This window comes from Eretmochelys imbricata, chromosome 3, assembly GCF_965152235.1.
Source record: "Eretmochelys imbricata isolate rEreImb1 chromosome 3, rEreImb1.hap1, whole genome shotgun sequence".
Lineage (NCBI taxonomy): Eukaryota > Metazoa > Chordata > Testudines > Cheloniidae > Eretmochelys > Eretmochelys imbricata.
This window is the reverse complement of record NC_135574.1, coordinates 3,160,871-3,172,843: the sequence shown is the minus strand read 5'-3', so window position 1 is coordinate 3,172,843 and position 11,973 is coordinate 3,160,871. Positions and strand designations below refer to the sequence as shown.

The 11,973-nt window shown below is 42.2% G+C and overlaps 1 protein-coding gene across 1 annotated transcript in view; it reads right to left on the bottom strand.

Moving 5' to 3' along the window:
- Positions 1–813: 813 nt before the first annotated feature.
- Positions 814–11,973, bottom strand: part of RAB10 (RAB10, member RAS oncogene family) — a 70,693-nt gene continuing 59,533 nt past the window's right edge. Inside the window, exons 4-6 of the mRNA XM_077812294.1 lie at positions 5,314–5,403; positions 4,555–4,656; positions 814–3,182 (exon numbers count right to left, since the gene is read on the bottom strand). Of these exons, the coding sequence (XP_077668420.1) occupies positions 3,099–3,182; positions 4,555–4,656; positions 5,314–5,403 (276 nt within the window). The 3' untranslated portion in view covers positions 814–3,098. The remainder of the gene's footprint in view (positions 3,183–4,554; positions 4,657–5,313; positions 5,404–11,973) is intronic.

The following is an 11,973-nucleotide window of genomic DNA, read 5'->3' as shown; positions in this document are numbered from 1 at the left end:
AAGGTTGAGGGGAGATACGATTGCTCCCTATGAATATATCAGAGGGATAAACACCGGAGAGGGAGAGGAATTATTTAAGCTCAGTACCAATGTGGACACAAGAACAAATGGATATAAACTGGCCACCAAGAAGTTTAGACTAGAAATTAGATGAAGGTTTCTAACCATCAGAGGAGTGAAGTTTTGGAATAGCCTTCCAAGGGAAGCAGTGTGGGCAAAAGACCTATCTGGCTTTAAGATTAAACTCGATAAGTTTATGGAGGAGATGGTATGATGGGATAACATGGTTTTGGTAGTTAAATATTTATGGTAAATAGGCCCAATGGCCTGTGATGGGATATTAGATGGTATGGGATCTGAGTTACCCAGGAAAGAATTTTCTGTAGTATCTGGCTGGTGAATCTTGCCCATATGCTCAGGGTTTAGCTGATCGCCATATTTGGGGTCGGGAAGGAATTTTCCTCCAGGGCAGATTGGAAGAGGCCCTGGAGGTTTTTTGCCTTCCTCTGTAGCACGGGGCATGGGTCACTCGCCGGAGGATTCTCTGCTCCTTGAAGTCTTTAAACCATGATTTTCGGACTTCAATAGCTCAGACATAGGTGAGAGGTTTTTCGCAGGAGTGGTGGGTGAAATTCTGTGGCCTGCGTTGTGCAGGAGGTCAGACTAGATGATCATAATGGTCCCTTCTGACCTAAATATTTATGAATCTATGAATTGTTTCTTTGGCAGATGCATTTACAGAGGATGCTCTCCCCCTCTTTTCAAACCAACATGGAGTGTCTTGTACTCCACAAGTAAATGAAAGCCAAGCCGCACAGTTGGAAATCAATGTTTTATATGAACAGAAATAGACCATCTAGAAATATTTCAGTTTATTTAACTTGTTAAGTAGAATATGAAATTGAATTTGTAGCTAGTTGTATCAGAGAGTGGACTGTTCTCTAACTGCTCTGTGTTTAATGAACACAGCTTCTACAAAGGATCCCAACAGACTTACAGAGGTGGGGTTAAGTCCCATTAAGCAAATAAAGACCCCATGTTTTAAACAGACCATACAAAAATTGATGTATACTCCATTTTCCCTTTTTTGATAACGTTAGAAAGTGCAAATTTAACAAAAAGGTAGCCATATTCTGTCTATTTACAATGCTGATCAATATGCTTAATACATGAGAAACAAAAACAGTGTCAATTTATCACCTAGAGCCCCAGTTTCTTGCCTTTTCCCCAGCAGCCACTCAACTGGGCAGGGTTAATGAGTACAGAGGAGAGAAACTGCCAGAACAGAGAGGACGAGGGAGACACATCAGTAAAGTTACTAAACTGATAGCAGGTCAAAACAAGAATCTGAACACTAAAAGACTCATTTCATTAAAGTCAAGTCAGGGTAATTTGCTGATTTCACTATTTAGTGGAGGAAGATCAAGCAACCAAGTGCACAAAGGTCAGGCCAAGCCAGTCAGATTCAGAAAAGCAGATTTGGGGGGGTTCTACTAGAAACTTTCATGTGCTCTTTGCTGGAGAATCCTCCTTCACTGTTTATATGCAAGCCAGCTGGATGTTAAAATGCTCTCCTTAACAAGGCACCCAATTGTACATGAGCAGTCTAAATTAGCCTGGGGTCCTTCAACTCTCTTCTCCACTAGAAATGGATGAAGCCATTCAATAGTTCAGCACAGGTGTCTTTTTGGGAAAATAGCAAAGCTAGCATACCCTGATCTACAGATCAAGCATGAAAGCAAAGCAGAAAAGCAAGTTAAATACCCATGGGGGTACAAAAACACAGGGATACCAATTCTATCTCCCTGCATGAGTCACCTGCTGTTTTCCAACAGGATTAAATGATGAGCTCAAGAATGACCACGATGAAGAACAAATTAAAAATTCTTTATGACAACAAATTAACACCGGAAAAAGTGGAAATTGTAGGAGAAGCAATAATTCAACACAACTGCCAACTTTTGTTTTTTGTTTTTAAAAAAAGACTAGTTTACTTAACCTTTTGCTAGGCTACCAAATGCCCTGTTTGAGCAGCTAATAGAGACTTTAAGTTCATATTAACTGTTGTCAGTTTGGGAACTGCATGTTATATTCACACACACAGAAAGACAACCAACCACATCACCCTCCATCAAAAACTAGTGCATGCAAATACCTGATCCATATCATAAAACCCATAGGCTATGCAGGAGGACAGAGGGGGGAGATACTAGTGAACGGACATTGGCTAGAGGGAAATTAGTAGGCATAACATTTTGCCTTGAAAGCTAAATTAGTGCTTTGTATTAACTTTGGCAAACATACCAGGTTGCCATCTTTTAATTAACACATGACACCATGAAGAAAAGCAAATAAAAGCAGCATGCAGGCAAAAGGAAAAGTTGCCAGTGAGAAAAAATGGCAGCAGGAACAGTTCTGAATGGCCAGGTCACCATAAAGGAGACTCAGCAGATAAATTTAAGATATTTGCACCATCCTTCGTCCTCTATTCACTACACCAACAATCACAGTAAAGCAACCACAAAAGAGTTTAATATTTTAAAATGGTCACGTGTGGATGGTACGTCTCCTGCACATGCTTCCACCAGAAAAAAAAAAAGTTCCTTTCCACATAAGGCACAGGACAAAATAAACCCCATTTACATACTCAAGGCGAAAATGAGTTTTTTTCCTGGCTTTTTTTGCTGATGCACGTCTATAGAATATGGTGACTCAAGCACATTATCCATAACAGAAAATTCCACTGTTGTACAAATTAAAGTGTTAATTCTAACTTTTATTCTTATACAATTTGCAGAATAGAGTTGAAATGATTGCTATAAGTTTTAATGTCAAGAATGGGACTATAATACAACCAAAATGTAGTGGTGAGTTGAGCAGATACATTAAAAAAAGTCAGACATGATTTTTCTATACATTTTGTTGAGAAAATTATAGTCAGCAAGCTGTCCTAAATGGAAGAACAAAGGGAGGCTGGAGCTTTGTTAAGATGAGGAATGAAACATTCATTTAAGGTTAAAAGTGGGCAGAGTGGTTTATTTTGCAGCGAGAAAAAACAAAAGGGGTGGTGGATGGCGATTGGTGATCTAGGAGAACGTTCAGCAACACTTGTTCTTCCAGCCTGTCACCCCTCCTCCACTGCTGATATCTACATTTTCACTGTTGGGCTCTTTTACAGGGGTCTGCAATGAAACAAGCCAAAGACACACTAATTACATTCTGAAGAGATGCAAACATTCAGCACTGAAGAGAGAGAAGCATGCAAAAGGACAATGGTTTATTTTGGTGATAACATGCCCATAAATTAGATGTGGTTCTAAACCCGCACAGAACTTTGTGGAGATTTGGAGTCAAACTTTGTAGCTGAGCTGAACCAGTCCTACCATATCTGAAACCCATCTCCGGAATTTGGAACAAACTTTGCAGTTTGGGCCCATCACTAAAATAAACCTAAATTTGCTTCTAGACGTTGCTTTTGGGACTTATACTGGGGCTTTGCTTATCCTACCAACAAGTCACATAATACACTAAGGAGCCATTCAGGCAATTATCTTAGAACAGATTTAGCTGGGGAATTGAGTATCACCTATGTGGGCTGTTCTAAAAATTCTTTGGTGTCAGAATAATCTACATACAGAGAAGGGCTCTTTTAGTGTGTTTTGGTCGGCAACTTAGACAAGTTGCCTCTTGTTTGGCTACCATTTAGGCAAGTCAGTCTCCCCAGCAGCTAAGACTTAATATTTTTAGCATAGGCAGTTTGCTCAGATCACACAAAACCACTTACAACAGAAACATATCTGCTCTACGTTTTCAATTCTTTCTTGAGCAGTTATCTACCATAGGGTTCCACCCCCCAAATCACGTGCACTTTTTTAAAAAAAAACCACTGTCTTACACATTTGCCTTGCTTTCCAGTTTTCAGTAACAAGTCTGGTGATTGGAACATATTTTCTGTTAAGTACTTGCATTATCAGCCAGGAGTTTGCTTTTAAGTTGCTTTGTAAGCCAAATTCTGAGACAGTAAGACACCCATGTTTGCTTGCATCATGCGATGCAAACTTGGTTAGACCTCACTGAAACTTTAAGCTCAAGTGGTTTTGCTCAGATGCTAATTTCTATTTTCAGCTGCTTAGAACCTGATCTAAGTGATCCATTAGCATGCTGATGTATTGCAGGATAGCAGCTATGTTTCTTTCTTTTTCTCCTTTACCACAATGCCCCTCCAGAGCTACAAAAATATCCCCAGTTTCAGACTGAGACAAATCTAGAACGGCTAAGTGTCTTCCCCAAAACAATGTTAGCATTTAACGGTTCCTATTTCCCAGCAATGCCTGATTTATTGCAATAAATGTGCAATCTAAGACAAAATGAAGCATCCAAACTTCCCCTGGTTGTACAGCACGTCTGCAAAACTTGAAGATTCTCGTTTTCCAATTGGAATCTACACCACTTCAGCTAAATTCTCAGGTCTTGCTAGTTTTGATTTGTATTTGATATTTTAAGTGATGTTGGCTTTTTCAATAAGCAGTCGAGAAAAATTCCGTGGGCACTTACCTTTCGAAGAATGTCTTCTGCTAATGTGAGGAATGCCTTCTCAATGTTTATATTTGCTTTTGCACTAGTTTCGAAAAACCTAATACCATGCTCCCTCGCAATCTAAACCAAAAGAGGCAAGAAGATTAGCATTAGAAAGCCTTACATGCACAGTTTATACATTGGTGCTCAATGACAACTATGGTTAGTAACCAGTTTGCTGTAGCAGGCGTAATATTTGTTTCAGTACAACAGACAGGAGTGCAAGGATTACTAGTCAGTCAAACTGAGATGATACTGGTAAAATAGTCTAATGCTTGGTGAGGACAAAACAGTTTTACTGAGGTACGCAGAAGTAGGTATTCAGACATGATGAATTATAAACAGTTACAAAATCTAATACATGCCACCAACCTACGTCATATGGTATAAATGACTGAAGAAAAGGATTTGCAGAAGAATGTTAGAAACTAAACAGAGGAAACAGACTGACTAGCTGAGTTCGCATTACTGGCAGACAAGCCTAAATGGTAGATGTTCACAATACAACTCCAGAAAAGATTTTCCTGGGTTTACAAGTCATTAGCAAGTCCAATATTAGTCATATTACTCTTTGGCAGGTCTTACAATGGAGTTTAAGTTCTCTAATAATATAACCCCTGAAACAGCTTCAGTTTTATAATGGCCGTTTGGCCGATTCCATACTTTTCACCTTTGCACATTGGGGAAGGTCTCAGTGACACGCTTTTCTTTGCGAACTAGTTCTTGCTTGACACTCACCTGTTCTCCTTTTGCTTTAAGTACAACTCTCTTTTCTTCCATGTCACACTTGTTTCCTAACAGCATCCTCTCCACATCTTCATTGGCATGCTAAAACAGGAACAAGCAATAGCTCGTTATATATGTTTTCACATCTGCTAAAAGATAACATGCATATATCTTGTTCACCTTTGTATTAACTTGTCTTTTTGGTATTCTGGTTCGATTTATATAGAAGTGGATGGCCCATCATCTTTGGTGGAGCTTGGCAGGACTGTGCTAAGCAGCATGTTCCCTAAGGGGAAGCTCTGCACAAAAGAGCCCATATTCTGAAAGTGGGATATAGCAGAAAAAGCCTACAACTTTAAGGCAAGCCCGCCACCTCCAGCAGAAGTCAATTTTTCCCTGGTCTTTCTCTGCCTGTAGTCTGATTTGAAAAGCCTCCTTTCATAAAAAGGACCAAATGGTGTTTGGCAGTCTGCATTCTTCTAGTTAAAGACATTAACCTACTGAATGCTTAAGTTACACTCAGTTACCTAAGGAAACAATCAACTTCCTGCCCAACTAAGAAGATTTAATGTCTGCTGGCTTAGAACATTTAGTCCTGTTTTCATAAAGGCCAAAACACTAAGGACAGAAAAGACTGGTTGCCAACACAGATAACCAAGCTTTCACGCACTGGAATCACTGATTTTGATGTAACTTTCTCAGGATATGTCTGCACTATGGAGAAAATACTGGCTATACCTGCCTAGCCCCATGGTATAGATGCAGCCTACACTGAGAGAAGGGGTTTTTCTGTCACTGTAGAAATACTATCTCCCTGAATGAAGTTAGCCCTCTCCTGTTGGCATAGCTGTACTGGTCAGGGACGTTTTTCCCCCCACACCCCTGACTGATACAGCTATGCCAACAATACCCCAGTGTAGATCAGACCTAAGCATTTCTAGACTCCCTTGCACATTGTTATGGTGCAGACAGTACCTTGTTTAAGAACTGTGTTTAAAAAAGGTCAACCACTGCAAAGCTAAATAGCTGAGTGGTTAGCAGGAAATGCCTCCAGCTAAGTTCTAACAGCTCTTCTTGAGTTATTTGGTAGGGTGATCGTGTAGATATAGGGCTGGGTGAACAGTTCAATTATCCAAACCCAATCTGTAAAAAAGCATTTAGTTTCCATTCAGCAGCTAGAAACCCATTTACATGGTGATCTTGGAATACTTTGACGAAATGAACACACTAAAATGGGAAATCTGGCACTGGAGATTGAGTACAGTGGATGGATCTTGTTCTTTAGCATTGTCTGAGAAAAGGAAATGAGAATTTCTAGCGCCACTGAATCTGAAGAGCACAATGAATATGTTAATCCTATTCTAGGTGTCAGCTTTGTATCTCACACTGGTCTGCGTGTGCTGATACATGCACACAAGCTGCTCATCTGAATCCTGCTTCATAGGGCGGGTGCTGGTTTCACTACAACCCTGTAATGCGGCACAAAGGGTAGCAAGAAAAGAAAAATGGAGTGTTACACCATTGCTCAAACTGCAAATAAAAATATAGAAACGGATGTGCAGAAAAGGAGTTTTATAACGCACAACATTTTAATTAAACTGACTGCTTTACTGGATGTCTAGCGAGCAATTTCAAAGCCTACAATATCGAATATGAGAGCACTTTTCTGGCCAGTCTGACAAGACAATTACCTGTTCATCTGGAACAGAAGAGAGCCTTAAAACATTTGTTCATTAACATCTGCTTACAAAGGAAGCCCTCCCTACTTACACTACAGTAACCAATAATTGTGACAAACTTGTATCTCTGGAAGTCCTCATGGACCAATAAAACAAAGCATCAGTTAGTGGAGAATTTGTAATCTGAATTTACTTCTGTTTCAACAGTCTTAAGGAATACTCCCTTAGAATGGATGGTAAGTAGGATTAGTAGATATTTATTATCATAAATAACTAACAAACCAAAAGTCTACATAAACTGGTTTTCCTGCCTAAAGCAGTGGCCCAAACAAGTTGTTTCACAAGGAGGCCTGCCTGACCAGGATCAACTCAGTTTTGGATTTTTTGGAAGAGTACTTAGATGGCAAGAAGGAAAGATCAAAGAAACATGTACTGAAAACATTGACCATTGAGAGACAGTGCTATTTCTCATACAGTGCTTACACAACAACAGACATCTTTGAAGTACAGCCAGACTCCAAAGTACAACACCAGAGACTTAGATAAACTAACTTCTACTAGCCAAGGTGAAAAACATGTGCACCGTGCCACCTTGCTTTTTGGAAGGCACAAGTTAGTCTGTCATGTACTTTATGTGACAACTTAAGAACATAAGAACGGCCATACTGGGTCAGACCAAAGGTCCACGCAGTCCAGTATCCTGTCTGCTGACAGCGGCCAATGCCAGGTGCCCCAGAGGCAGTGAACCTAACAGGTAATGATAAAGTGATCTCTCTCCTGCCACCCATCTCCACCCTCTGACAAACAGAGGCTAGGGACACCATTCCTTACCCATCCTGGCTATAGCCATTAATGGACTTAACCTCCATGAATTTATCCAGTTTTCTTTTAAACCCTGCTGTAATCCTAGCCTTCACAACCCCCTCAGGCAACGAATTCCACAGGTTGACCGTGTGCTGTGTGAAGAACTTCCTTTTATTTGTTTTAAACCCTGCTGCCCATTAATTTCATTTGGTGGCCCCTGGTTCTTATATTATGGGAAGAAGTAAATAACTTTTCCTTATTCACTTTCTCCACATCACTCATGATTTTATAGACCTCTATCATATCCCCCTTTAGTCTCCTCTTTTCCAAGCTGAAAAGTCCTAGCCTCTAATCTCTCCTCATATGGGACCTTAAATTTAATAATTTAATTGATTCCATCTCACTTTTCTTACACTTTTTCATTTCCCAGTTTCTCCATCACTCTCTTCTCTTATAATCAGGGCTTACGTATCCCACAATTCCAGGACTATGAAATTTGCTACAGAAGTGCACTCTTGCCACAACTGTGTTACAGAATGTAAGCTCTAGTTTAAGAATTTACTTTTCTAGTGCTCATTGAGAGAAAAACCTTGAAAGCATTAACTGTTTAAACCAAAGTATTGTTATCTTCTTGAGTCGGCAGACCATCTGAAGCGTCAACTGCCGCATTTGTTTCATCTGGGTATTAACTATGAAACTGAAGATAGGAATGAAGTAGTTAAACCATATAAAGGCCATGTCTACACAACAAAGTTTTGCCACTGCAAATTACACTGGCACACAGTCACTACAGGTAGTTTATTGCTTGTGGGCATGCATACTTGGCTCCCTGCAGTGGTGCTACATGTACTCACCAGAAGTGAGTGTGTTGAAGCAGCGCAATGCATCATGGTTAGGTATCCATGTGTACAACCTGCCACCATTCAGTGTGATGTCTTTTGGGTAGTTTTGGCAATGCATGGTGCAACAGGATGGAGTCACGCAGTGGTGACTGGGACCAACTTCCCATATCTCTATCCATAGAATCATAGAATATCAGGGTTGGAAGGGACCTCAGGAGGTCATCTAGTCCAACCCCCTGCTCAAAGCAGGACCAATCCCCAATTAAATCATCCCAGCCAGGGCTTTGTCAAGCCTGACCTTAAAAACTTCTAAGGAAGGAGATTCTACCACCTCCCTGGGTAACGCATTCCAGTGTTTTACCACCCTCCTAGTGAAAAAAGTTTTTCCTAATATCCAACCTAAACCTCCCCCACTGCAACTTGAAACCATTACTCCTTGTCCTGTCCTCTTCCACCACTGAGAATAGTCTAGAACCATCCTCTCTGGAACCACCTCTCAGGTAGTTGAAAGCAGCTATCAAATCCCCCCTCATTCTTCTCTTCTGCAGACTAAACAATCCCAGTTCCCTCAGCCTCCCCTCATAAGTCATGTGTTCCAGACCCCTAATCATTTTTGTTGCCCTTCACTGGACTCTCCAATTTTTCCACATCCTTTTGTAGTGTGGGGCCCAAAACTGGACACAGTACTCCAGATGAGGCCTCACCAATGTCGAATAGAGAGGAATGATCACGTCCCTCGATCTGCTGGTTATGCCCCTCTTTATACATCCCAAAATGCCATTGGCCTTCTTGGCAACAAGGGCACCCTGTTGACTCATATCCAGCTTCTCGTCCACTGTCACCCCAGGTCCTTTTCCGCAGAACTGCTGCCTAGCCATTCGGTCCCTAGTCTGTAGCGGTGTATTGGATTCTTCCGTCCTAAGTGCAGGACCCTGCACTTATCCTTGTTGAACCTCATCAGATTTCTTTTGGCCCAATCCTCCAATTTGTCTAGGTCCCTCTGTATCCTATCCCTAGCTGCCACCGTATCTACCACTCCTCCTAGTTTAGTATCATCCGCAAATTTGCCGAGAGTGCAATCCACACCATCCTCCAGATCATTTATGAAGATATTGAACAAAACCGGCCCCAGGACCAACCCTTGGGGCACTCTACTTGATACCGGCTGCCATCTAGACATGGAGCCATTGATCACTATCCGTTGAGCTTGACAATCTAGCCAACTTTCTACCCACCTTATAGTGCATTCATCCAGCCCATACTACTTTAACTTGCTGACAAGAATACTGTGGGAGACAGTGTCAAAAGCTTTGCTAAAGTCAAGAAACAATACATCCACTGCTTTCCCTTCATCCACAGAACCAGTAATCTCATTATAGAAGGCGATTAGATTAGTCAGGCATGACCTTCCCTTGGTGAATCCATGCTGACTGTTCCTGATCACTTTCCTCTCGGGTAAGTGCTTCAGGATTGATTTCTTGAGGACCTGCTCCATGATTTTTCCGGGGACTGAGGTGAGGCTGACTGGCCTGTAGTTCCCAGGATCCTCCTTCTTCCCTTTTTTAAAGATGGGCAAGACATTAGCCTTTTTCCAGTCGTCCGGGACTTCCCCCAATCACCACGAGTTTTCAAAGATAATGGCCAATGGCTCTGCAATCACAGCCGCCAACTCCTTTAGCACTCTCGGATGCAACGCATCCAGCCCCGTGGACTTGTGCACGTCCAGCTTTTCTAAATAGTCCCGAACCACTTCGTTCTCCACGGAGGACTGGCCACCTACTCCCCATACTGTGTTGCCCAGCGCAGCAGTCTGGGAGCTGACCTTGTCCGTGAAGACAGAGGCAAAATAAGCATTGAGTACATTAGCTTTTTCCACATCCTCTGTCACTAACTTGCCTCCCTCATTCAGTAAGGGGCCCACACTTTCCTTGGCTTTCTTCCTGTTGCCAACATACCTGAAGAAACCCTTCTTGTTACTCTTGACATCTCCTGCTAGCTGCAGCTCCAGGTGCTATTTGGCCCTCCTGATTGCATTCCTACATGCCCGAGCAACATTTTTATACTCTTCCCTGGTCATTTGTCCAATCTTCCACTTATTGTAAGCTTCTTTTTTATGTTTAAGATCCGCAAGGATGTCACTGTTAAGCCAAGCTGGTCGCCTGCCATATTTACTATTCTTAGGGTTAGTTTGTCCCTGTAACCTCAATAGGGATTCTCTGAAATACAGCCAGCTCTCCTGGACTCCTTTCCCCCTCACGTTATTCCCCCAGGGGATCCTACCCATCAGTTCCCTGAGGGAGTCGAAGTCTGCTTTTCTGAAGTCCAGGGTCCGTATTCTGCTGCTTCCCTTTCTTCCCTGTGTCAGGATCCTGAACTCAACCAACTCATGGTCACTGCCTCCCAGATTCCCATCCAATTTTGCTTCCCCTACTAATTCTTCCCGGTTTGTGAGCAGCAGGTCAAGAAAAGCTCTCCCCCTAGTTGGCTCCTCCAGCACTTGCACCAGGAAATTGTCCCCTACATTTTCCAAAAACTTCCTGGATTGTCTGTGCACCGCTGTAGTGCTCTCACAGCAGATATCAGGATAGATTAAAGTCACCCATGAGAACCAGGGCGTGCGATCTAGTAGCTTCTGCGAGGTGCCAGAAGAAAGCCTCATCCACCTCATCCCCTTGGTCTGGTGGTCTATAATCAGACTCCCACCACTACATCACTCTTGTTGCTCACACTTCTAAACTTAATCCAGAGACACTCAGGTTTTTCTGCAGTTTCATACCGGAGCTCTGAGCAGTCATCCTGCTCCCTTACATACAGTGCTACTCCCCCACCTTTTCTGCCCTGCCTGTCCTTCCTGAACCGTTTATAACCATCCATGACAGTACTCCAGTCATGTGAGTTATCCCACCAAGTCTGTTATTCCAATCACGTCATAATTCCTTGCCTTCACCAGGACCTCCAGTTCTCCCTGCTTGTTTCCAAGGCTTTGTGCATTTGTATATAGGCACTTGAGATAACCTGCTGATCGCCCGTCATTCTCAGTATGAGGTAGGAGCCCTCCCCTCACAGACGTTCCTGCCTGTGAAATCCCATGATTTCTGTGCCTATTTTCAAATTTCCCATGAACCCAAGCAGGACTTGTCATTGTTCGCCATCTCTGACAAACAGCTGCCCAGCGCAGCACTATTGTCATGAGCATTGCAAGCACTGGACGCATGTTCTTCTGGTGTTTGCAGAGCCACAAGAACCACTGCAGAGAATATTACTATTTCCATGTCAGTTTGCTATGGGACATAATAAGAATCAATTCAAAGTTGTTGGTGGCATTCATGGAACAGCTGCCGACAGTA